The sequence below is a fragment of the Seriola lalandi genome, unplaced genomic scaffold (genome assembly GCF_002814215.2).
Source record: "Seriola lalandi dorsalis isolate HSWRI2012SDOR001 ecotype SW California unplaced genomic scaffold, Sedor1 jcf7180002054360, whole genome shotgun sequence".
Classification (NCBI taxonomy): domain Eukaryota; kingdom Metazoa; phylum Chordata; class Actinopteri; order Carangiformes; family Carangidae; genus Seriola; species Seriola lalandi.
Genome location: NW_019524913.1, coordinates 121,129 through 147,932, shown reverse-complemented (window position 1 = coordinate 147,932; position 26,804 = coordinate 121,129). Strand labels below are relative to the sequence as shown.

The following is a 26,804-nucleotide window of genomic DNA, read 5'->3' as shown; positions in this document are numbered from 1 at the left end:
CAAAACTGGACATTACAGGCTTTGCAGTGGCAGAGAGATTGTATTGGATCGTAGGTAGGCTATAGGTGTTGATATTCCAGTTATGAAGTGATAAAATTCACTGCCAACAATGTTAAAGCCCTACTGCTAAAAATATTTAGATAGAGTCATGTGGCATAGATAGGCTACTCCGTGGGATGAACTCATTAGGTGACTGTATGGGAAGATATTCATTTGAGTTTTACTTATAAACTGGAGGGTTTCAGGGAAAAGACTCTCCTGTATGAGTTGTGAGTGGCAGTTGTTTGGTAATTGGGGCTTACAGTCAGATCAGTGTAAAGCCCGGGATGTTTGTGATAACAGCTACAGAGAGGCTGTATACTATTCTTTGACATTCACTCATATTCACTAATCCTATAGGTTACCGTACCTTTATGTGCCTGACAGGGTACTAAGACACGGATTTTATTTACAGTATATAAAGATAAAGGATTTACAAAATACTCAGTTATGATGAAAATAAAGGAGGCAATATTGGCAAAATGATGTAGTGGGCTGTGACATATTATATTCCACTAGTAAAATACAGCATATTCCGTATTCATTAGACAGCATGTAGTGTTGTGACCCTGCTTGATGTCTTGTTTTAGTTCCCCTCACTGTTGATCTCTTTAAATGGGCCTCATCTTCAGTTTGCTGTAACATTTTAGGTATGTAGTCATGCTGACCGTTGTGTGGGAGGCGTCAGAGGTGTTCAAAGAAATATCTGTAACTTTGCCATGGAAACTTACCACGTGTTTGTGTTGCGGAAAGTTTCCCGAACAATGTCCAAACATCTGGCCTTTAACAAACTTTATTTACACAGGTAAGTGCTTTTGATTCACGTTCAATTCATTCTTCATCACTTTTTCATTGTAGCATCAAGAGTGTGGAAAAACATCTGCCAGTGAAGTCTGATTCTTTGATTTATGGCACAAGAGGGGACATTTGTGTACTTCCACAAATGACTGAGACTGAAAGAGAGAGTGACCAAGAGACAGTATACCTGGCATTTGTTGTATGTGAAGCAAGTAACAATAGCATAGCTAAAGTTAGTAACAGTCACAGCTGACACTGCTGTGGCAAAAACACAGCCTATAAGTCAGCATGGTCTTCACGGGCTTTAAAAGAAATGAGAATATAACAGATACTGAATTCAGTATGAATAGAATAAAATCAATACCAGCATATCAGGCCTCTAGGTTTAATGAGGGTTTGGATGGATTTGCATTCTGATTTGAAATATGTAGTCTTTGTCTTATTCATAAATGATGGACTTTTCTGTTTGGCTTTAGTAGATAAAAGAAGTAAGTCAAGTATCAATGAATACATGAATCAATTCTGAATTTAAATAATATACATGCAACTAAATAGACACACTCATTCATAAATACACTATATAGATTTCATATAAGACAAGGATGAAAAAGCCAAACACATGACATGAAAAGATAAAAGAATAACATTGAATAATAATACAAACAGTAACCCTGTGTTTACCTGCATATCAGGCATTAATGCTCAATGGCAGAGACACGCACCCATAACCGCGTTGCTCTACGGGAGTCGACTCGCCCCCCAGCTCTGCTCTCAGCTATATTTATCTCCACCCTCACCATAAAAGGCTGTGACTGCTGCTTGGACACTCTGGCAAGGGCCAATATTATTTTTGTTGTGTAGACCGCAGCCCTGTGTGCACCTACCTGTAGGTCTGCTGGGATATCAAGCTTGACGTGTGGAGTTGGACCATCTTTTCCTTTAAAGCTTTTGAGTTTGAGGGGTTTTTGTGTGGGGTAAGTGGCAACTGTTGTGCAGGGATGAGATGTGATAAGCCAGGTTGTAATTGTTGCATATGTCTGTCTGAGCATGCTGAGACCGTGCCTGATTGCCTGAATCTCATATCATGTCTTGCTAGCTGATGTTGCAGGTTTGTATTTGCAGGTTTCATGACTTTTCCTTGTTGTTTTCTTTTTTGATGAAGGGACTATTATGCAGTTTTGGCTAGAAATTTTAAAATATACTTATACTGACATCATGGGAAATACATTATTTCTCCACAATATATTTGATTTTTTTCCATCTTGAGAGCTAAAATAACCCTCCATGTTCGTCTATAAAGAACATGTTGAAGTAAATGGAAGCATGGCCAGCTTGTTATTGCAGCAATTTCCAGAAAAACAACATTTAAAAAGTCTGTAACATCTCAAATTCAATGAAAATCAAGATAAGCCTAGAGTATAATTTAATAACAATAAATCCACCTGCTCTTCAACATTAACTAACCAGACAGAAAAACAAATAGGCAGCAAGAAACTTGGAAACTCGAGGCTTGTACCAGGAGCGGCCTGCAGCATGTCTGGATCTATACCGTTCTACCAGAAGGACCACCGCCACTACGACCGTGGCTACCGTAGCAAGCAGACGGAGTCTAAAATGAGCCAGTACCAGTCCAGCAGCAGATACGTTGCTGGCAGCAGCGCCTCCGCCGCCATCAGGAGCGCCTCCGCCGCCAGCAGAAGCGCCTCCGCCGCCAGCAGGAGCGCAGGGTAAGGAGGAGGAGGAAGAGGAGGAGGATGGAGGGGTCATGCCCTGCGTTCACCATCAATCCACGTCTTTGTCACAGGAAAGCCCTGCTGCCTCCCCACCCCCACCCTCCCCTTAACACCATCACCCACCCCAACTGATCAAGTTCACCTCCATCGCAGTCACAGCTTTTGGATCCTCTTTCCCGCCCTGCTGTTATATTGACAACAAGTAACCATCTCTCTCCCCCTTTCGAGATCACTGTCACTCTGATCAACCCTCAGTCACACCTGATGATGACAGTCCTGATTGAAGACAGCTCTGAATCCTGCATGAAGCTGTTTGCATGCAGGCTGAGAGATGCCCTGCCCTGTGTGCTTATATGCATGCTGACAAACTTACTTTTAATACAACTATAACCAAATGGTAATGTGTAACACACTGTAACTGTTCAGAGCAAAAACCCTTGTTAGATAAGCTGTGAGGAATTGCACTGTTATGTAATGGCTGAGTTGTGGTATATGGCATTGACTGAAATAGAAGCTTGACCTGTGCATACCATGTTGGAGAGAAAATAAGAGGTGCCAGTTTCTCATCCTTGTCCACTTAAGAACTGAACTCTCGTATTACAGGTTTATTTTCTTTTAAACCGGATCATATACATGTGGATTTTTATGTCTGAGAAACTTGATTGCTTGTTGTTAGCTGTTGGTTTTGCTGCCAAGATCTGTGCGGTCCCTGTTGAAGGCAGCGGTCAGCTGTCCAGTGTTTACCTGCTTGAAATGCTATAATGAGCATGAAAATTAGCCAGTGTGTAATACATTATGGGAAAGAAGAACATGTTTTACAGGGAATGTTTAAAAAGCAACAAGTAGTGCAACAAAAAGCAAAAAGTTGGTTGTTTTAAGCAGCTAATTCTCTAAAATCTGTGATGATGTGGATTCTGTGTCACTAGAAAGGTGATCCGTACAATCAATCAGTTAAGATTTCCTGTCATTTACAGGATGGAGTGTTTTGAGAGTTTGTTTTTTTTAACACAGTAACAAACAAAACACCCAGTTTACAGTGATCCTATCTTTTACCGTGCCTGGCAAGTCTTTAAATACCCTGGCCTGGAGAGTGTGAACAGGTCAGCGGGCTTAGGTTTTGCTAACACTATCCGATCTTTGCAGGCTTTGCCTTTACACTCATGACTGGACTGGGCAATGCATTAGTCACCAAGTCGGAGCTGTGGTGAGGAAAGGAGGATTATGATGTGATGATGATGAGCCGTCAGGGTGGTCATGATATTGTGGTTACTGCAAGGATACAACTGCCTTTATGTAGTTGTTGTACTTGTTATATCGGATGGGATTTGGGCAGCCCCAAATATTGTATTGTTGCAGCCCTGATCCTGGAAAGCCGAGCGGAGTTAAATGGTCAGAGCCAAAGGGACAGTGACCCAGATAGATACGGGAAGAATGAGGGCAGCTGCCCTGTCACCTTTCTTGCCCCTGCCTCCTTATCATGTTCTTGTTATCTCATACCGTGAGCTCCCACCCCCGTCTCTCCAGTTCTACAGATAGTGTTGCCCCTTCCTCCAAAACACAACATAGTGATTGAAGTCTGACCTATATTCTTCAGTGGACAGCCTGGAAAACTGACATATTAGATGTAAAAGTTTATATGCATAATACTGTGATAATATTGTTTGAGAAAACAGAGCTCGAAGGTTGGCCTGGTTATCCATTTTCTCCGTTCATCTTGGGACAGCAGTACAATAAGAGGGACTGATGCAATGTGGCTTTGACTTGTTACGAATGGGGTAGCAAAATTATAAATTGTAATGTGAGTCATATGGGCTCTATGATATCATATCAGTTTCAGTTGTACTCTGAGATGAGTGGATTTGGAATCCACAATATGAACCATTGGATTGGACTTCAGCAAAAGTGTTGTTTGTGTCTTTTAATGATTCAGTTATAGCAGTTTTCAGTTGTCCTCCATGCTGGTGAATAGTTGATTTTGAAAATGTAATTATTATATAGGTGTAAAAATGTTATAATCATAACTAAACCATCTACACGACCTTCCCACTGAACCCTAATCTGCTACTCATCCACCCGTGACCTTAGCTTTATCCCCACATGTTAATGTTATGTAATAAGTTGCACTGTCTGGCTGTGAGCCAGGTTGATTGTATTCTGTATGTCTCAGACTTAGAGTGTCTTCATACTCTGGGCTGGAAGACAGCAGACTGAGCCCTCTACCCAAGAGAGCCAAGCCAACTTACTTGGCTGTGGATAAAGAGAACCAAGTCATCGGTTATGTAGTGCCGATCTTCAGGGGCAGGTAATTAACTCCTCGCCATGTTAAACTGGAACTCCAAAAATGCTGTTCTCTTAAGGTTATTTCAGTTTTAATGCTATTCCTTACTTCCCACATCCGTCCACGTGGCTCCGCTCTGCTGACTCCCAGTAAAGAGTTTGCTACAGGATTTTCGGATACAGAGGAAGCAAGAGTGAGGGACACTGCTGCATACATGGCCCGCAGGGATTTGTTCACCAGTGGCGTGGAGATGGAGAGATCAGAGCAGATATCCAGGAAGGAGACCATGCGCGAATCAGCTGAACGCATCTCTCTGAACAAAAGGGTCAGTGAAGGAGAGACGCTGTTTGAAGGTCATACAGGAAGGCACGGGCTTTTACTACTACTACTTAGATTAGTTTTTTATATCAAAAACACACCTGTGACACGATTGTGACGTCAGTGTTTGAACTGATGTGTGTTGGAAAAACCATCCAACTCTGTGACACTGGCTTCTTCTCCTCTATCTGCTTCATTATATTAGAGATTGTTTTTTTGTAACAGTTGGCTTCTCCTACTTGTGACGTAACAATTGACCCTTCTCTTTCATGACATCATAGACTTTTGTTACTTGTGACATCACAGTGGACCATTCTGCCTCATGATATCACATATTGTTTTTTGTTACTCATGACATCACAGTGCAGTTGGCTTCTCCTACCTATGACATCACAATAGACCACATTATTTTATGACATCATAGATTGTTGTTGTTACTTGTGCCATAACATTCTATTCTCTTTCATGATATCATAGACTGTCTTTTGTTACTTGTGACATCACAGTGGACCATTCTATCTCATGACATCCCAATCTGTTTTTTGCTACTTATGACATCACAGTGCAGTTGGCTTCTCCTACATCATAGATTGTTGTTGTTACTTGTGCCATAACATTCTATTCTCTTTCATGACATCATAGACTGTCTTTTGTTACTTGTGACATCACAGTGGACCATTCTATCTCATGACATCCCAATCTGTTTTTTGCTACTTATGACATCACAGTGCAGTTGGCTTCTCCTATTTATGACATCACAATAGATCACAATATTTTATAGCACCACATACTGTTTTTTGTTACTCATGACTTGTGACATAAAAATTGACTACTCTCTTTAGTGACATCATAGACTGTCATTTGTTACTTGTGACATCATAGTAGACAACTCTGCATCATGACATCACGGTACTGTTGGCTTCACCTACTTGTGACATCACAGTGAAAAAAAACTCCATCATTGAATCATATGTGGCTACATAACCCATTTATGTTATCTGCATGGTTGTATAACTGAGCATAATTAATTGTAGTACGTCTTGGGACCGCCAAGTGCCTGTGGCTAAGTGGTTGTTATTACTATTCCTTACACAAGGGAGTTATTTATGTCCCTGGGTGATTATGTGAAGTACCCGGCCATTCACCGAGCATCATAAAAGCAACAGTGACCCCCTCACTGTATTTATCTGTCTCCATTCTGGCAGATAGCCTTACAACTGGGTGACAAATGCCTCAGGAGATCGTGTTTCTTGAGACACAGTGTCCCATGAGTGTTGTCATACTATGTGCTGAGTTACTTGATGCACAACTAGAGGGGGCCTCAACACCCTTAGCTATTCATAGGACATAATGAATAACATACAGTAACACTCATAACACGTGTCACGTTGTCAACAAGTGCATACACCCTGTATGTGTGAAACAGTAAATATATGCTGGGATTTTGCTCAATTTGTGTATATAAAAACGTTTTTTTGCTTCAAGCATGCATTGTGAATTCCTGTCCAAATCATAGGACGTTTTTGTTTTTTTTTTACATTTTTTGTTTGGTGTAACAGTTTATAGTTGACAAAGGTAAAGTTGTCCTGAGTGATTTACTCTGCTATCTTTAGATCCATGAACACGGGGAACACTTCAAGCGCATGAACGAAGACAGCCTGATGCACGCCCCAGAGTTTGTGATTAAACCTCGCTCCCACACAGTGTGGGAGAATCAGTGTGTGCGGCTGCATTGCACTGTCAGTGGCTGGCCCGACCCACGGGTCGTCTGGTAGGTCACCAACACACATCACCCATAACATAAGCTCAAGTCTGTCCTTTCTGTTCTCTCAACAGCCTGCCTGTTTCTTTAAGATCCATCTATCTTCCATGGCTTTATTTTTTTTTATCCTTGACTCCTTTTCAAGCTTTTTCTACTTCCCTTGGTCTTTCTTCTTTTCTGTTTTCTGCCTTCCACTACAAGGTACAAAAACAATGTGGCACTTGACCCCCTTGGCAACCCTGGCAAGTATAAACTTGAGAGCAGATACAGCGTGCACTCACTGGAGATTAACAGGTAGGTGTAGCTCTTCCTATCCACAGTGCTTGAAATAAATTATTCTCAAAAGAGCCACTGACATCTTGTGTCACAGGTTAACATCCATCACATTTCACCACCTTGACGGCATTTGTAGAATCAGTGGGAACATTGTGGAAAGTCAAGCCAAGTTAGCTTTGCCCACTATTAGCTAGAGCTGCGCTTCTCTTAGTCCCTTTTTGCATAAGCTTTAGCCAGAGAAATGAATGTCTTCAGGGTCTCACCACTTAGCTCAGCAATCCTCAAACTAACGGGTCAGTTTGGCTTCATATTTTCCCAAAATTTCAATTGATTCAATTCAATTGTCGTCAGAAATTTACAGGAAAAAAGACAGATTTTGAAATTGAAAAAATTATTTTTTTTGATACATCCTTAGCACGAAAAAAGAGATGGATGAAGAGTTAACACAGGGCCACAGGATTAGAATTTGAAAAATGTATTTTTCATTTTAATCATGTCTTTAAATAATGAACTGTTTAGATTAAATCCTCTTTAGTTGAAGTAGACCGTCTGTATATATACTGCAATTTACGTTAGCTTTGGTTTCAGCTTACAGTCAAAGACTGTTCTCAATGGGAAGAACCAAAGCTTCGCTTTTTATGTGTGGCATGGTAATGTTGATATCTCCCTTTATCCCTTTCTAACTTGTCTAAACAGACTGACGCTGTAGGACTGTGACCTGGAGAAGAGCCATGCTATTTCCCAGGCTTCCACAGATAACAAAGAGCGTCTCTAAAGATAGATAAGCACATTTGACTGTTTCAACAAGCAGACAAAACTCACAAGGGTGTACAAATACCATAACCATAAATTATTCCTATATTTTAATAGAATATGTCTCATTGAGTCCAGCTGTTGGTTCCCATTGAGAACAGCGCACAACAGATATTTTGATGTACAGAAACGCAAACCACCTGGTGCACATGACATCACCGCTGGTGTCTATTTATTGCAAGAGTATTCCTGTCCAGGAGTTATGGAACGCTTACAGTCAGGGCTCACATAGTTGGTATTATTTACATGGTTGACTGGCTTGAGGTTGAGGTGGGGGAAGGGCGGTGTACACATGAATCCTCAAGAGAATGTGCATATCATGGACATTGATCACCTGATACTCTGCTCTTTCAGATGTGATTTTGATGACACAGCGCAGTATCGTGTCTCCGCCATGAACTCCAAGGGAGAGCTGTCTGCATTTGCCTCTGTCGTTGTTAAGAGTAGGTTTCACTGATTCCCAACATCATCTTCACACCCCAGTGCTCTCCACATGAAAGACCTGTTTTCTCACGGTCACAGAATTATCTCAAATCACAAGAATAAAACCAACTATTCTCTCCAACTGTGATGACTCATATGATGTTGGTATTTTGTCAGTATAATACTGTACATGTAGTTCATCACAAGCGTTATATAATATTATGTATATATTAATAGCAACTGCTGCTATTCCCCATAGGATTCAAGGGTGAAATTGATGAGTCCCTGCCAGCACCCAGACGTAAGTGTGTTCACAGTTGTTTTTTGCTTTAGTATTAAATGCTCCTTTATGTATTTAAAGCTGCAGTTATTAATAAATGCCCACTTGGGGGTAGAATATTGAGTTGAGGTGAAAGACACATGGCCCTGACATATTGTTGCCTTACTAAACTGCTACTGCTAATGTTTTAGCAAAGGATTGCCTTACACATATCCATCAGATGTTAAGCAACATTAACATTCATTAAGAGTCATTTTTCGGGGCACCGGATAAATGTAAGTCAATAATCCACGCTCCTTATAGCTTTGGTTTGGTCTCCTCCAACTCTTGAAGATAACAGGTTCTTTAGCTCAAATTTTCTCCAGCTAATTGCTAACTTCATTTGCCTCCTGTTTGCATGTATGAAACAGTCAGTTGGTCAGTGCTTTTTGCAGCAAACCTGCAGTAAAACCAAACCAATGAGCTAAAAGAAGCTTAAAAATCTCCCCAAAGCTAAACAACTGTGCAATAATGCTCTCTGGGTTTGTCCCAGTGTCCACCTTTCAATTATGTGCTCTTATTTGATTCAGTTTAAACAATGCAATCATTATGCATTTATTAGTCATTTAAAGAAAGAAAGAAAAAATCTTTCTATATCTATTGCATTAACATTACCCATATCAGGTTGTTGATGCATGACCTCAGTGGTGAGTGGGGTGGGGGGGTGGAAGAACAGTGGGTGCTACTGCACTAACAACTTTTTTGTTTCTTTAATGCTGCGGCGACAATGCAGGGGCCAGTACTGAAGGTAACAGGTTCACAGGAATCTGGTTTGAAAACATTTGTTTCCACTGACTATTATGTGTCAATGCATGGCCACTCTTTTCTGTGTCGAAATTTCCACAGTAAAGTTCACAGTGTTCTCGTGGAACTGTGAGATCTGACGTACAGTAGTTCATCTGGAAAAATCTGCAGATTTTTCAGCACCTCCGGTAGAAAAACATCCGTCTGTGTGCATCTGCAATGTTGCAAGAAAGTAGAAGGAGTGCAAGATCCTGTGCAAGCAAACTGTTATAAAGTATATCTTTTAAATTTTAGAAATCATTATTTCATCCCGCACACATTGTAAATTAATATGTAGATGGTTAGCATCACAATAAAGATCTTTATTGTGCTTTGAACTAGAGCTACAGAAAGTTTTTTTCATTTCATTTCAACTAGGTTTTTACGTGTGTTTGTTGTGCTTCACTGTTCAATGCATGAACACAAGTTGTCATATTTCACCCGTTTCTTTTTGTGAGCACTGTATCATAGTTTCAGAGTCACTCCTTTGGTCTGTGTTTGTGTTTTTGTCCTTGATCCTTACTCTGCTGATACATGTTTTCTTCTCCATCTTCTTCTGTGTGGTTAAAAAGTTGTGGTTTAGTGTATTGTTCATGTTTTTTTTCTGTTGGATATGATTTTTGATGTGATCATTTTCTGTCTCTTTTAATATTTTGCTCCCTTCACTTGATTTGAACAGTAGTTTTTTATCTTGCAAGACTCACTGTCGCACAATAATGCGAGTCCAGACTCTGACTCTGCCGTCTCTTGCTTCGTCTGTAGATGGCCCAGTGTCTGAGTATGGCATCACCTTCCAGACTCACATTGTTGATAAGTTTGGTGTATCCTTTGGAAGAGAGGGGGAGACCATGAGTCTGGGGTGTACGGTCATCATCTACCCTTCCCTGCACCGCTACCAGCCAGAGATTGAGTGGTACAGAGATGGTTAGTAGACTACTCAGAGCTGTTTGTCTAATGACTCCAACAGGACGATCAGTGTGGATAACTGCTGTGGTTTTGACTCACTTTTCAAAGCCGTGTCAAACCTGCTTCCTACATTATGCATGTAGCAAATCTGGGCTCTAAAAAGTATGAAATTGGAGCAGAATTTTTGTATAAAATGTATAACATTCGTTAACTTACTAACATTCCTTGGCGTGTTTTGCAGATGTTCTCCTGTCTCCATCTAAATGGAACCACATGCACTGGAGTGGAGACCGAGCCACGCTGACACTCACACACCTCAACAAGGAGGATGAGGGTCTCTACACCCTGCGTGTCACCACCAAGTCTGGATACGAAACCTACTCGGCCTACGTCTTTGTCAGAGGTGGGGGCACCTTCCCTAAAACTTAAAGGGTCCATATTGTATAAAGTGAGATTTCCATGCCTTTTTTGATTATAAAGCAGGTCTATGTTTTATGTTAATACTGTGAAAGTATCATGGTGCGCAGTCCAGAGAAATGCACACAGCCTGTATTCAAAAGCTGAGCCTTAAAACGAGCCATCAGGACTCCTGTAACTTTGTGATGTCACAACAAAGCAGCCCTTCAACCCACCTACATTTCCCACACACACATATATACATACGCTCATCCATAACCATCGTACCACAAATTTTTGAGTGCAGGTATGTGCTTTAGGTATTTAGGAACAGCTCACTATGAATATTCCCTCATTGCTATTTTGCCTAAATAACATTACTGAGATCCTGCCCCAGTGTTGCCTCCAAGCCTGAGACTCCTTTAGAGGACTCTAAGCTCTGACTATTTTAGTTTAAATATCAAAACATCAACAAAAGCCTGTTCTAAAATCTTACCTCATGCACATTTAGGAAAGGTCCTCAAGCTCTTAATTTTTTAAAATGTTACGTATCTGAAATATCTCCCCACTGACATTTCAACTGCAACCCTAGTCAACAGAAGCTAAATGCAGCCTGGTACCCCCAGCTTTGTTTTTATCGAGTATGTCATCAGATCAAGGTCAAAGTCACAGCAGCGTGTCCTCTGGCACCTGATGACAAAACCACATGTAATGGTCAAAGTGTTCGAATGTGAATGAGTGGTTTTAAATAGGATATCTCCAATAGAGACCCAGCAGAGTGGCATGGCAGCTCCCTGGCATCTGTTTGAATACCCTGGAAAAAGTGATCAGTGAAGCTTATCTTTCCTGCCTTCAGAGACAATGTGACCTTTCGAAGCTTTCACTTCTACAGAGGAACCATGTTGGGTATGAACAAGCTAGAAAATAGACCCTGTCGTTCCCCCTGCTTCAGCTCAGGGTCACGCAGTAAAGGCGACGTCAGGTACAGTCTCCATAACAAAACGCTATATAAGCCTGGCTGCTGTCAGGCTATTCTCAGAGAGCTCAGCTGTGGAATGAGTCTGGCTGTGAGCGCAGATAGATACTGTAAATATCAGCTTCAAGGAGAAACAATAGGCTGCCAGTTTCCTTACTGCTCTCTATGGTTCTCTCTGTGAGCCAAAAGACACTCCAGTTATAATTATTACCACTTGTTTTATCTAATCGTCTCTTTTTATTCAGTACGATATTATTAACGGCCTACGTTGATAAATTGAGATTCTGAAGTAATCATTTTATAAAACTGAATTTCTCTTTTGCGACTTTTTGAAACATAAAATTTAAAAATCTAGATACAATTTTGAAGATACTTTAATTTATTTAATAAAGAGTGTAAGTAAAATGTTGCCTTTATGGTTGTAGAATACAAACACACCCATACCTTGTTAATACATGCTCTTACTTTATGATGCAACTCCTGTCTGTAGCCTTTTCTAGGTGCCCTGGTTTTACCCTTATGTTTCTTTAAGAGTCACCTCTCTTATCCCCTTTCACTCCGGGGAGGGCTACTGCTAATTCTGTCCTCCTGCCACTGATTGCTCTCAGCTCGTGTTTGACTTGAGGACCAGAGACATTCCTGGCATCAAGCCCTGCAGCTACACAGTTCGACACAGGGAAAAACACACTTTAATAGCGAGAATTAAACTTTTGTTGGGTCAATATTAAATGTAAAAAAACAATGGAACATAAAAATGCATGTGCTGTATTTGTTTTTACTGTGTGTGTTAGATTCTGATGCTGAGATTGAAGGAGCCCCAGGTGCCCCTCTGGATGTTCGCTGTCTGGATGCCAACAAAGACTACATTATTGTCACTTGGAAGCAGCCAGCTGTCGATGGTGGCAACTCCATCCTGGGCTACTTTGTGGACAGGTCAGTCAGTATGAGGCTGCCTGTGTTACTCTTAACACTTTAACACTGCTAAACATGTCTACCATTTGTCTCTGGATAAAACCCCTCGAAGAATTAAAGGTCACATATTGTATAAAGTGACATTTCCATGTCTTTTTCAATTATAAAGCAGGTTCTATATTAATACTGTGAAAGTATCAAAGCGCTCAGTCCACAGAGAAATTCACACAGCTTGATTTCAGAAACAAGCCGTCAGGATTTCTGTAACTTTGTGATATCGCAACAAAGCAGTCACCGTTCTCAGCCATGCCCCAAGCCCCGCCCACCAAGACCCACCGTCCAGCCTTGCAGGATTTGGTTTCTCTGAGTGTTTACCTGAAATCTGCCATATTTTTATTTGATTACTCAGAAAACAGTCAGCCAATCAGAGGAAAGACTCACAGCTTCCTCTCTTCTGATTGGATCACCAACCTGTTGTTACTCGAGCTCCAGAGAGAAGCCCGAGAGAGGAGATGTAAAACTACATTGAGATGGTTTTTGGTTCTTAAAACGAGATCCACCCCTTTCTTTGTAGTAGATCTTCCTTTACATGCTCTGCTCCCAGGAATTAATTGAAATGTGTTAATAAAAAACCTCAATACATATGAATTAAATGTACGATATGTGTACAGGTGTGAGGTTGGAACCACCCACTGGATCCAGTGCAACGACACTCCGGTTAAGTTTGCCCGTTTCCCTGTGACCGGCTTGGTGGAGGGCCGTTCGTATACTTTCCGTGTGCGTGCTGTCAACAAGAGTGGCATGAGTCACCCGTCCAGAGTGTCTGAACCGGTGGCTGCCATGGACCCAGCTGACCGCGCACGCATGAGAGGTACAACCGAACTCAAACACACCCTACCAGACTGTTATCCATATTTAAAGAGCTTTATTACCTCATATAAGTAGTAGAATATCAGCAGTAACATAGGGTTAACTGATACACACAACAGCTCCTTAAAACACACAAAATTTTACATCTTTATTTTTACATATTTTTTTTTTAAATTCAGTTTAATTGTACAAAAAGGAGGAGGGAATTCGTGATGATGATGTATTTGTTGTCAGGTACTTCCGCCCCCTGGACCGGTCAGATCATTGTCACAGAGGAGGAGCCTGCAGGTACGAGATCTCACTTTTATATAAGTCATATTCTCCATAAAACCATGTGACACGAAGGTCGAGGCGACCAGTGTTGTCTGCTGCCCGGCTGCTGTTTTTGACATTATCTTTTATCTTTCGACCATCAGAGGGCGTCGTTCCCGGCAGACCTCGTGAACTAGAGGTGACAGAGGCAACCAAGAACTATGTGGTGCTGAGCTGGAAGCCGCCTGGAGAGAAAGGCCTGGAGGGTGTCATGTACTATGTGGAAAAGGTAAATTATATCTTCTTACCTTTTAAAGAAATTCACCCTTGAATAATTAAAAACACTTTGCCAGTGTGTCTGTGATGGATGACAGTCTGACCCCTGTATCCTTGTCCGTCAGTGCGTCGCCGGCACAGACAGCTGGCAGAGGGTGAACACAGAGATCCCAGTCAGGTCCCCTCGCTTTGCGTTGTTTGATCTCGCCGAGGGGAAGTCATACAGCTTCCGTGTCCGCTGCTGCAACTCTGCCGGTGTCGGTGAACCTTCTGACCCGACTGAGGCCACCACAGTTGGCGACAAGCTTGGTGAGAAAACACACAAAACACACACACACGCGCGTCACTAAAAGCAGCATTAATCACCCTAAAGTGTACATTTCTCCGGTCCACAGATATCCCATCTGCCCCAGGCAAAGTTATCCCCACTAGAAACACAGACACATCAGTCGTTGTGTCCTGGGAAGCGTCCCGTGAAGCCAAAGAGTTGATTGGATACTACATTGAGGCGAGCATTGTGGGCAGCAACGTGTGGGAGCCATGCAACAACAAGCCCGTAAAAGCTACCAGGTAAAATTACACCCCATATTCTGTACAATGGATTTTACAGACAAGACTAATGTTATAGAAAAAGTGTTGCCACTACCACAGCTGATCAAACATATTTCCAGGTTCATCTGCCACGGTCTGATGACAGGAGAGCAGTACGTGTTGAGGGTGAGGGCGGTGAACGCTGCAGGGCTCAGCCAGTTCTCCCAGGAGTCTGAGCCTGTGAAGGTGAAGGCTGCTATTGGTGAGTGAGGTGGAGGGTTCATACTGTTCATTTAGATAAAGAGGATAATGTAGGAGTCAGAGGATACTGAGGATTACAACTTATCATGTTTGTCTCTTCAGATTTGTGACTTAAAGGACAAATCCACTTTAAATCACTATTTATAAAAAAGCTTGCATTTCTCAGTCCATTTTGCTGTTAGTGTGTAGATTTGTAAACTTCCATGGATGAATACAGACAACATCGTGTTAGGATATTCCTATGATATTTCATTCTAAAAGAAATAGTGAAGCTAACTGTGATGCTAAGAGTAGAGAGCCGTTTTTAATACCAGTCTGTTATAATCATAAAAACAAAGGGCTACTTTCTGGACCCTTTAATTCTAACTTTTAACATCGTCATCATAACATTTTCATTAGATTATACAGAATGCAATTAATTTTAGTATGATATATAACTTTATTATCTGGAGATTGCTGAAATGTTTTCTGGAAAATGAAAAAAACCAGAATGTGAAAGTAGATGTGGGTGAGACATAAAATGACTCCTGTAATGCACCGAACATCACAGACTGATGAGTAATGAGAGTGTTGCTTTTAATAGTATCATTTCATTTTAAATTATAGCTTAATTTTTTGAACTTTTTTTTAGAAAAGTCATGCAAGAATGAACATTTAGGTATTTTAACAAACAGTTTGTTGTCGGCTGTTGTTCTCTTGAGACATGTCTTCAGCTGTTTTTACCATCAGCATCTACACTCCCACACTTTCTCCACCATGGTCCCACTCTGTCACCCTGTCACGTTATTGTGCACTGACATGTGCCGCACCTACCCCACCACCCTGTTCAGCCACATCTACCCCCACCTACCCCACCACCACCACCACCACCACCTCCTCCTCCTCCTCCTCCTCCTCCTCCTCCTCCCTGCACAGCCTGAGGCGGGGTCAGGGTCAGGACTTGTAGACTACCTCTAATTTGGGTCGGTGCGATCCAATTCAGCGGTTGTTACAAACTAGCCCGGTTTCACGCACCACCCCCACCATTATCCCTCACCTATCCTGGGCACAGAACGTGTCGGCAACCCCCCCACCCCCCCGCGTGGTGCTAAAGGTACCAACACACACACCTCTCCCACCCCCACCGGTACCCTCAAACTGCACTGAGTTTTCTCTGTCATAACCTCTCTCGTAGCAGCTAACCTGGCAGTGGTGTTGCTCTGTTGGATAGTTAACTGAAATTTAACGACTGGACTATAAATTATTTATATGCTTAGTTAAAAATACACACACCCATGATACAAAAATTATGTTGTGATTTTTTTTGGCTATTTTTGTATCATCTTGGCAGCTTCCTCCAAAAAATTAATGATGCTGTATTCTCATATTTAGTGTAGGCCTATGATTGAGACACTGAATGTACTCAATTGAAGTTACACATACAGATTAATAACTGAAATCTAATTTCAGTTCAAGTTGAGACTTTTTCCCCTTTGAACTAGTTTAAAAAGTCATTTTTGTTCATTAAAAGATTTAATTTGGCAGAATTCTGTAAAAAAAAAACAACAAGAAAACAACGATATTTTCATATTATCAAGATATGATTCCACAGAAAGTTGATAAATGATAGTACTGAATTGAAGGCCAGCCCTAACACATACTATTCAAAACAGAGCGAATCTGCTGTTGTAATAAATGTCAAGAGATGTTCTTTCTGATCTCCTGCACACGCTCCCCCGAATTCTCTCTGCATTACAACTAACGCAGCTCTCGGCCTCTGGATGTCGCTCATTCACTGGCCAGCTTTGTGCTGAGCGGCATGCTCTGTTTTCCCTTGTGAAACACACTCAGCGAGAATGCCGATGTCAGTAATGGTTCCCAGGAAACACACACAAGCTGTGTGACTACCACTACTACTGCTAACAGACTTTATTTACGGTACATAGCACCGTTCAATTACACTACTTCATATGAATGAGATCATAGCTAACACTTGACACACTCTTGAGTGGAAATCTATGAGGTAATGAAATCCATTGGCATTGTTTCTGAAGTGTATTTTTCATAAAGGGTTGGTGCAAAGCCTGAACTCCCACACTCACGGCCTGTTCTACTTCACTCGCCTGCATGTTCTCATAATCCCTGATGAGGCCGAGCAGCCTCAGCACTTGGATGTCACTTGTTGGTCATCTTGTCTTCATTTTTCACTCCTAGTCGGATGAAGACATTTTACTGAACTTGATAGGCTGATGTCATGAATATTGCTTTTTTTTTTTTGTGTTTAAGCCTGTCTCTTGTTTTTGCTCTCTTGATGTTGTTGTGCGATTGGAATAAAAGCTGTGATTTGTGAATTGACCTTTTGCCTGTTTTTTAAAAAAAGCCTCTTCTGCTTTTCTCTGCTAACTCCTGTAGGGGGCGGCATCCCTCATGGTGTGTTGCCGGAGATGGGGCCGGGGGGTAACGTGGGCCGACTAACCGAGCACAGGCCACGCTGGACGGGCACGCATGAAACTGTCCAGTCCCTCCCTGACACTATGCAAAAGTGCAATAAAAAAGCTCAGGCTGACACTGAAGCCAGGGAGGGGGCCGGGGCTGCAAGCTCAGGCCTCGCAGAGCCCGTCCCAGCGGAGAGTAAAAACAAGGGGGGCAAGAGAGGCAGTGTGTCCTGGGCCCCTGACCTGGCAAAAGACCTGGTCTCAGAGTCTGTGTCAGGCTCAGTTTCTAACTCACCCACTGACATAGTCGCAGCTGCACACTTAGACCCAGTCACTGCCGAGGCTCAGCATCAGGCTGTAGAGACGGCCAAGGGGCCTGAGGCCGGGCAGGCACGTAAGTTCTCTGTAGGGGCCTCTGCTAATCGGGAGACAGCGAGGCCGAGGAGAGAGTCGACAGGTGAGCACCGGTCACAGATGGAAATCATTTCCCCCTTAGGATCCATTAGAAATATCCCACCCTGACTCTTCAAGTAAAAAGAAGAATTTCCCATCTTATTACTTTCATACAAACTTTCAAGTGTTTGATTTAAATTAAACAATAAACAGGAAGTGAAGTGCTCTACTGGTATTCTCTTCTTAAAGGTAAGTCATTGTCAAACACCAACCAAACTTTAACTCAACACAGTCACGCTTGTCAGTAGTTTTCCTGGCCACCACCTTTCCCCACAACCTCCTCACTCGGTGGCTCGGTGGCTCCGTTCCCTGGCACCTCGGGAGCCGCCGCCGACTCCAGAGAATACCCAGAGCACTTTAACACACACACACACACACACACACACACACACACACACACACAAATACAGTAGTATGTCAATGGCAGGAGCCAGCTAATCCCACCCTGTACTTGAGAAGCGGGTCATCCAGCAAACACGGGAGCAGGACACTTGTGATCCGAGACCTTTTCGGTAGCAGACTGTGTACGTTAGATGTTGACCTCTGGGACACTTGGACTAGATAAAGGAGGGTATCAAGTTCACGTGACTATTTGTGTATGACAGGCCAATTTATTATCACATTGTCACTGCTTCAACCTAGTCTCGGAAATCACTCTGTCCTTTGTTAGTATTTTGGTACCACACATGCTATGTGAGAATTTAACCTTTCTAATTGAGAGTATAAAGGAATTGTTTGATGTTTTGCAAGATTGAGTATTTTTAATGAAGGTTAGCAGCTGGGCAGAGGAGTGGGATTTGAAAGTATCACCTCACTGTAGCGCTTCATTTTCCCATTACATCAACCGGTTTCCCTGCTGACGCTCGGTGGTGTTAACTTGAGTTTTCTGTCATCTCAGCCTCCCCTGCTCCACCCTATGGCATCAGTGTCCTGGAGTGTGTGCGTGACTCCATGGTGCTGGGCTGGAAACAGCCGACTTTCATCGGCGGCGCTGACATCACCGGCTACTTTGTGGATTACCGTGAGGTCATCGATGGCGTGCACGGGAAGTGGCACGAGGCCAACATCAAGTCAGTCAGTGAGAGGGCATACAGGGTGAGCAGACACGAAATACTACAGATGATATGGGTTTTAAAGCCGAACAAGACGATTTCACGAGCGAGGTTTTTTCTCTTCAGGTGTGTGACCTGAAGGAGAACAGGAAGTACCAGTTCCAGGTGAGAGCAGCCAACATGGCGGGTGTTGGCATCCCATCACTGCCCAGTGACACCTTCCTGTGTGAGGAGTGGACCATCGCTGTGCCAGGTTGGTTACACCTCCGTGTGGACCACAAGTTTTTCTCATAGAGTTTGGATGATGTTGGCAAAGGAAGGCAAACACAGATGCCAGTGAGAGGCATTATGGGAAATGTTGGATTGAGTGTTTTTGGATTTCGACCCATAGTGGGGAGGAAAAGTCAGGATGTGTTCGCCCATGTTCCACTGATTTTTTCCATTCCTTCTTTTACATGTCACTAGCAAATCCCCCAACTTTATGGAGGTACAATACTAAATAATAAATACTAAATAGCCGAGTAAGGATGATCACACAATCCAAATCTAACAGTTACATCAATTTAATATAATGTTGATACTTACAATCAGAGGTGTGACAAAGTCTCAGGTCTTGACTGTGAAGACCAGCATCAAGGTCAAGTCCTGGACACACCTTGTCACTCTTGTTCACATGAAATAAAAGAATAACTGTTCACACAATTGTTGCCCGACACCTATGAGATATTTATGGATCCTTTGGACGTTAGTAAAACACAATCAAACATCCTGATCGTCAGGTTTCGAGGTATAAATGTGTATTTCCGATGTTTTTCTGGACCACAGGACCTCCTCATGACCTGCAGATAAGAGAGGTGAGAAGCGACTCTCTGGTGTTGATATGGAAACCACCTGTGTACCAGGGCCGTGACCCGGTCAACGGGTTCTACGTTGACATCAAGGAAGCGGACGCACCGGAGGAGGCGTGGAGAGGAGTCAACACCAAGGCTACGGAGAAGACGTACTTTAAGGTCGCCGTCATCTTGGGACCTTCTCCTCATTCATTTTCCCGCACGTCAGCAGCCGGCGTGTCACCTGGTTATTTCCTTTCATTTCACAGATTAAGAATCTGAAGGAAGCAGAGACGTATGTGTTCCGTGTTCGTGCGCAGAATAAAGCCGGCGTTGGAAAAACCTCAGATGTGACAGAACCAGTTCTAGCTGTGACCAAACCAGGTGGGAGAAACGAAACAACAACAAAAAAAAAAAGATGATGGTGATAATGACGCAGTTTACCACGGTATGACTTCATTTCAAGGTGTCCCTTTCTCCTCTCTGCACTTCAGGCACCAATGAGATCGTTGTGGATGTTGATGATGACGGTATTATCTCCCTGAACTTTGACTGCTGCGACCTGACCCCTGACTCCAAATTTGTGTGGTCCAAGAATTACGAGGAGATCACAGACACCTCCCGCTTGACTGTAGAGACCAAGGGAAACAAGTGAGAGATGTCAGAAATGGTAAAGCTGAAACACTTTGATTATTATGACTAAAATACTACTTTTTTCTCACAGGTCCAAAGCTTTTTTCAACGCTCCTGGGGACGAGGACATTGGTATTTACTCCTGTCTCGTCACCCACACTGATGGTGCTTCATCCAGCTACAACCTCTCTGAGGAAGGTGGGTGCATGCCTCAAGAAGTTAATGTAACAATATATTATTTTTTGTTTCCTTCTGTTTATGAATCTCCTCCTTTTATCTTTGTCAGAGCTGAAGAGGCTGCTGGAGATCAGCCATGACCACAAATTCCCCAGTGAGTGTATCGGCCTCACATCCTGCTTCACTGCTGGTTTCTCGTGTGTCACGGACTGGACCGGTTCCTTTGAGCTGGCCCTCACTCTCTCTCTCTCTCTCACTCTCTCTCTCACTCTCACTCTTATAACCAGTTATTCCCCTGAAGTCAGAGTTGGCCGTGGAGCTGCTGGAGAAAGGCAAAGTTCGCTTTTGGCTGCAGGCGGAGAAGATATCAGCTAATGGCAAAATCGATTACGTGTTCAATGATAACCTTCTCTCTCAGGGGGAGGTCAGTAAGCAACAAAGGAAATCACTCCTTCAGTCATTTACATGCACGATATAAACATACAGTACCAGTCGAAAAGTTTGGACACACTTTCACTTTTCAGGTGGATGAGACTGAAAATGTTTAACTCTCGTTTCGCAGAAATATAAGATGAACTTTGACAAGAACACCGGCGTGATTGAGATGACCATGGAGTCTCTGACTCCGGCAGATGAGGGCACCTTCACCTTCCAGATGCAGGATGGGAAAGCAACCAACCAGTCCAGCTTGGTACTGATAGGAGACGGTATGTTCAGCCGCATAAAAACCTCCTGAAATGTTTCTGATCACGATGGACTTCAGTCAGAGTTTAGTGCCTCATGATATTTGAAATTAAATCTACTTACTTTTTTGGCATAAAAATAGAAATTATTAAAAGTGCTCCAACATATCAGCTGTTAATAAAAATCATAGTATTATATCAGCCTTTCAAAACCTACCAGGCTTATTATGTGCAGTAGGCAGTAATGCAAAAGCCAGGACACTAGAGGGCAGTAAAACATTTAAGAAAGCACATTGTAAATGAGCATCCCAAACTACATTCATGTTGTCACACAGCAACCAAACATTATCCCATTGATAGATTTTGTGGTTAGATTGAGTGTCATTTTGAACCATAAAATCTTTCTATCTTTTTATTTGCAGTGTTCAAGGAGCTGCAGAAGGAATCCGAGTTCCAGAGGAAAGAATGGTTCAGAAAGCAAGGTATACACTCGGGTCACTGCAAATTACACCTGCAACTAACCAGAATTGTTATTTTCATTATCATTTAATTTGCTGATTATTTTCCTGATTAAACAATTTGTTGTTTTTGTCTATAACATATTAAAAAACAATATAAAAAAACCCCAGAATGCCAGAGTTGAAGATGACATCTTTAAATGTCTTGTGTTGTCCAACCAACAGTTTCACCACCCCACAAACACAGATTATCAAAATGCTTTTCTGTGAATCAGCTAATTGATTGATCATGTAAACATTTCAGCTCTACTGGAATTATTCTCATAACTGCCGCATCTGTTGCAGGTCCTCACTTTATCGAGTATTTGAGTTATGAGGTGACACCAGAGTGCTGCGTTGTGCTGAAATGCAAGGTGAGACAGAACTTTGGAAGATTTCATTCGCTGCATATTTTTCTTTTACGGAAACTCTTGTGAGTGTGTGTCGATTTCTCACGTTCCTCTGTCGTGCTGCCCTGCAGGTGGGCAACATGAAGAAGGAGACCTCGGCGCTGTGGTACAAAGACGGACGTGAGATCAAAGCAGACGAACATCTGGGCTTCACCGAGGGAGTGCTGAAACTGGAGATAGCTCAGGTGAGAACATGAGAAAAGACACCTGTGTGAAGTGTGAATTGATGTGACTATATATATATGTATATTTCTGTATTGTATAGTTGTCACTGAATTCATTTGCATATATGACTGTAAACGGTGGAATCCTTGCGCAGCTCTGGTTATGTCTATACTCCAAAAACATATGGATCCTTACAGTGTTTGAGTAAGAGGAAGTAAGTTAACAGTCAACAAGAGGCTGGTTTTTTTTGTTTGTTTTTTTTACTAATTTCCCTTGGGAATTTCAGCATTAACTGTCAATAAAATAAATATAACATCATATTATAAAACCTAACAAAACCATTCAATTAATTCACACTAAATTTCAGGACGCCGTTGTCACTCTCTCTCTCTCTCTCTCTCTCTCTCTCTCTCTCTTTAACTCTCTCTGTCCTCCTCTCTGTTTAAAACCGCTCCTCTCTCTCAGACTGTATTAGCACTCTGTCTTCATTCTGTCTCTCATCACTCACTCCCATCCCGCTGTATCGTCTCGCAATGTCTGTCCGAGTGGCGCACGGTGGCATGCCGCCCTCCCAGGTCAATAATAACAAATAAACATGATGTCACATGTGTCCCCATTTCAGCGCGACTTCCCCGCAGACACAGCAGCCTGTGACCGCAACCTACTCTGGAGAAGACTAAAAGTCGGGATCAGTTTTCTGTTGTCATCATGGGCCAACGGCCACTTCTGGTTTTGCCTGAGAATGCTTTTTTTTTTGTTTGTTCGTCTGTCTGTCGGCTTTTTTGCTTTTGCGTCATATATGTGTTTTCTGCAGCACCCATAGCAGAAGAGAAAAGCTTGCCTTTTCAGATCTATACAAATCATATTCCTTTACATAATCTTGATGATGTTGTTGAGTGTTGTTTCCGACTGAATCTGACTTCTCTGCTTTCCCTGTCAGATTTCCAAGAAGGATGCCGGTGTGTATGAGGTGGTTCTGAAGGATGACAGAGGAAAGGACACTTCCACACTGAATTTGACAGACCAAGGTAACTTCGAGTAGTTGCACAGTAAGAGTCAGTGACTGAATACAGTGAATGTGTCACTTTAAAAAACAATCTAATCTTGCTCTCTTTAAGGTTTCAAGGACTTGATGAATGAAGTTTTCAGTTATATCGGTGAGGAGAAATATTTTGTCCCTAAATAATATTGCAGCCTATTCGTTTTAGATTTAGTCTTTGACCAGAAATGAATATTTGAATGAAGTTTTGTTGCTTTCTTTACTCGCAGCCAATTCCTCCACTCCGCTGAAGATCACAAGCACAGATGAGGGAATCCGAATCTACACCTTTGTCAGCTACTATAACGATTTACTCCAAGTGACATGGCACTACAAGTGAGTTCAGTTAGCACATTCATATACAAGCCAACATGTGGACATTTGTGTTGAAACAATAATGAAGTTTTTAAAAAATATAATGCTCCCTAATATCAGGATTTCAGGATCAGGCGTACGTGTGTACAGTCTGTGTATTCTGACATGTTTCTGTGTGTGTTGTCTCTCCGACAGGGAATCAGCCATCGCCTTCTCTGACCGTATAAAGAGTGGCGTGGTGGGAGAGCAGCTGTGGCTGCAGATCACAGAGCCCACAGAGAAAGACATGGGCAAATACGCCATCGAGTTCCATGACGGAAAGGACGGCCTGAAGAGAACTGTTGAGCTGTCTGGTAAAGGTGAGACTGTCAGTATATTCCTAACCTCTTGCTCAGCCACAGTGAGTTCATACTCGGGCTGTACTATAGTTTTATATGAGATAATTCTTACCTAAATGTGCATATAATGTGCCGATCAGAGACCCGTCCCCCATTTCATGACCTTTAATAAATGTCTTGCACTTTTTGATCATTTGGATTCTGATTCTTACGACTTGTTTTTGTTTTGCAGCGTTTGACGATGCTTTTGCAGAATTCCAGAGACTCAAGTAAGTTCCTACCTTTACCTCATAACTATCATATGATTATCTTTATGCAGAGCTCCACATGATGTCAGCATTGTATTTTACTGTTCCAAACAGATGTGGTGTTTGTAGATTCAAACCTGCAGTTTTTTCTGATTTGAGGAAATACATAAAGTACCATCTGCATGCAGATCAAGTTTTAACTTTCACTTCTGACTCTCAGCACCTTTGACCTAATTTCTTGATTCTTTTTTTTTACCTCCTCAGAGCTGCTGCTATTGCAGAGAGAAGTAAGTAATGCTGAGTTCACATTGGATTCCCCTTTTTTAATTGTTGTGTTTGGCTCTTTTTAGGCCTGATGATGAAGTTGGTGAATCATCATGAAAACTTGAAAACTCAATTATAATGTTAAGAATACAATGTTTCATACAAGTTTCCAAACTACAAACACGTTTTATATAACTCTTATTCTTTCCAACTAAAATTGAATTTCCCATCTCAGGTCTGGAGCTTTAATATAAAGATTTTGCAGTTTTGATGACATGCTTTTAGTCCAGTGTGGTAATTTTATTTTGTCTTGTTGCTTTTGTCTTTTCTTACATGTTTACATTTGTTCTCTATTTATTTGTTTATTTTTCAAGCGGGTTTTTCATTTTATGGAAAGCGTTTTTTTGCCATAGGAATAAAGTTTATTTATGGTTATTATTAAAGTAGACATTGTTTTTTTTCAGACCGTGCTCGAGTAGCAGGAGGCCTGCCTGATGTGGTCACCATCCAGGAGGGCAAGGTAAACTGTCTCAGCTGAAATAACGTGGCCTGCAGACAACGCATTGACATGTGTCTTGTGAATGGTGCTGAAGAAAGACCGCACATTAGACATCTGGCAGTCATTCTACATGTTTAATGTAATTATAATTACTGTAATGTATCATTTTGTTGATGTGTGTTGTGTCTTATCCGTCCCTCAGGCCCTCAATCTCACCTGCAACATTTCGGGCGACCCCGTGCCGGAGGTCACCTGGCTGAAGAACGACAGGGAGATCACGTCCGACGACCACTGCATCCTGAAGTTTGCGTCAGGCAAGTTCGCCAGCTTCACCATCACCGGCGTGAACACGTCGGACTCTGGCAAATACAGCATCCTGGTGAAGAACAAGTACGGCACAGAGAGCGGGGACTTCACCGTAAGTGTCTTCATCCCCGATGAGGCGGGCGGCAAGAAAAAATAAAAGCGGTCCAAATCTTGTCGTAAATATGTATAAAAGAAAAACACTGGAAACAGTTTAAGGAGAAAAAAAAAGGCTTGAGGATGTTTTAGATGTTTGTGTAGAATATAAAATTCCCTCTAGTGGTGTTAAACAATAAAACCCAAAATGTCCAATAGTTCAGAGAGAAATCTAAATATTTGGTCCAAAACTAACAAATCTGACTGAACATAAAAAGGTATTTGTGACATTCTACCCACCCAAAATATTACCAAAACATTACTGGTGCAATTTTAGTTTGTGTCTGTGTAAAGTTGTGGCATGCAGAGAGGAACATGTTGGTATCAGTTTGACTCTCTTTGCTTTAGACGAATAAATGAAACATAAAAGGAAGCCAAAGATAATAGTTTAAGACACGTTGTGTTGATAGGATGCAGCAGAAAGAAGAGAAATCATGATGTTAGTGTGAAATGTCTATTAAAAAGCCATATGGATGTTTGGTTTTTTTTTTACATGTTTTAACCCATTTGCCACAAATGATGTGGACTTCACTGCTAATTGTTTTTTAAGGCACACCAAAACTTTAAAGCAATTATCTTTAATTCATGTCATCGAAATATCAAGAACATCTTGCTTGAACAGCAGTAGGTCATACTGAGCAAGGATTAGCTTTTTGGATGAGGACTAGCCAATGTACTTGGTAACCATAAAGCTAGCTCTTTCCAAAATCCAACAGAGAGCAGGAAAGAACTGCTAACGTTCCCCAAAACTTTAAAAGCATCTAGGACCTTTGTTCAGTAGGTAGATACAACATAGTGGATATGTTGTATCTAACTACTGAACAAACTTTTTAATAATACCCTGTGCTCTTTAGCTATTAGCTATTAGCCTATTGCTGGGTTATATAGGTAGTTAGCTAGTTAGCTGTACATGCTAACAACTGTATCTTACATTAGAGCAGACAAATGCACAGTTTCATCCTCTTGCGTTTTTGGTTTTGGAAAATAAAACAGCATAAGTTCACAAAACGTGTTGCAAATGGACTAAAACATGGTCCTTTGATGAAATGTGCCATGTCATTAGCTGTTACATTCAGTCCTGTTTTAGTTTTTGTTCCATTTTATTCACAATCACTATGAATGTTGTGATCATGACATCACTTCCACTGTATCCCTGTCCGTAGTGAACACTGTATGTCAGCACACTGTCTACTCATTATTATTGATGTTATTTACCACTATTATGACTCCCCCTTCACTGTCCATCACCAATGGTTATGGTGTCTCCTTAATTCATAATGATGATAATGAAACCACTGTAATGAAGACTGAGATCACTGTTAATACCAAACATTAGTGATTATTGTTTCACTTTCTATTCCCCTGTTTCTTGATGAGACTAATAAAAATGAGCATGTACTTCCCCA

General features: G+C 41.8%; 1 protein-coding gene across 4 annotated transcripts; it reads left to right on the top strand.

Moving 5' to 3' along the window:
• The first annotated feature begins 1,686 nt into the window (after positions 1-1,686).
• Positions 1,687-26,804, top strand: myom1b (myomesin 1b). Of its 4 annotated transcripts, XM_087174515.1 has the most exons (39): positions 1,687-1,811; positions 2,305-2,564; positions 4,738-4,872; positions 4,999-5,173; positions 6,780-6,937; positions 7,130-7,222; positions 8,372-8,460; positions 8,700-8,741; positions 10,305-10,466; positions 10,690-10,851; positions 12,612-12,753; positions 13,404-13,603; positions 13,837-13,890; positions 14,019-14,143; positions 14,256-14,439; positions 14,526-14,700; positions 14,802-14,923; positions 17,314-17,793; positions 18,688-18,884; positions 18,968-19,094; positions 19,667-19,851; positions 19,941-20,055; positions 20,166-20,322; positions 20,396-20,502; positions 20,591-20,635; positions 20,769-20,905; positions 21,044-21,188; positions 21,587-21,646; positions 21,968-22,035; positions 22,143-22,256; positions 22,859-22,918; positions 23,177-23,264; positions 23,355-23,393; positions 23,506-23,611; positions 23,786-23,949; positions 24,161-24,197; positions 24,441-24,463; positions 24,905-24,960; positions 25,142-26,804. In XM_087174515.1, exons 2-39 carry the CDS (start codon positions 2,371-2,373, stop codon positions 25,400-25,402), a joined length of 4,983 nt encoding a protein of 1,660 aa, XP_087030641.1. In that variant the 5' UTR covers positions 1,687-1,811; positions 2,305-2,370; the 3' UTR covers positions 25,403-26,804. The 4 variants fall into 4 exon arrangements, with proteins under 4 accessions (XP_087030641.1, XP_023264112.1, XP_087030640.1 ...); XM_023408344.2 differs by lacking the exon at positions 17,314-17,793 and having other exon boundaries at positions 1,690-1,811; XM_087174514.1 differs by lacking the exons at positions 17,314-17,793; positions 22,859-22,918 and having other exon boundaries at positions 1,691-1,811.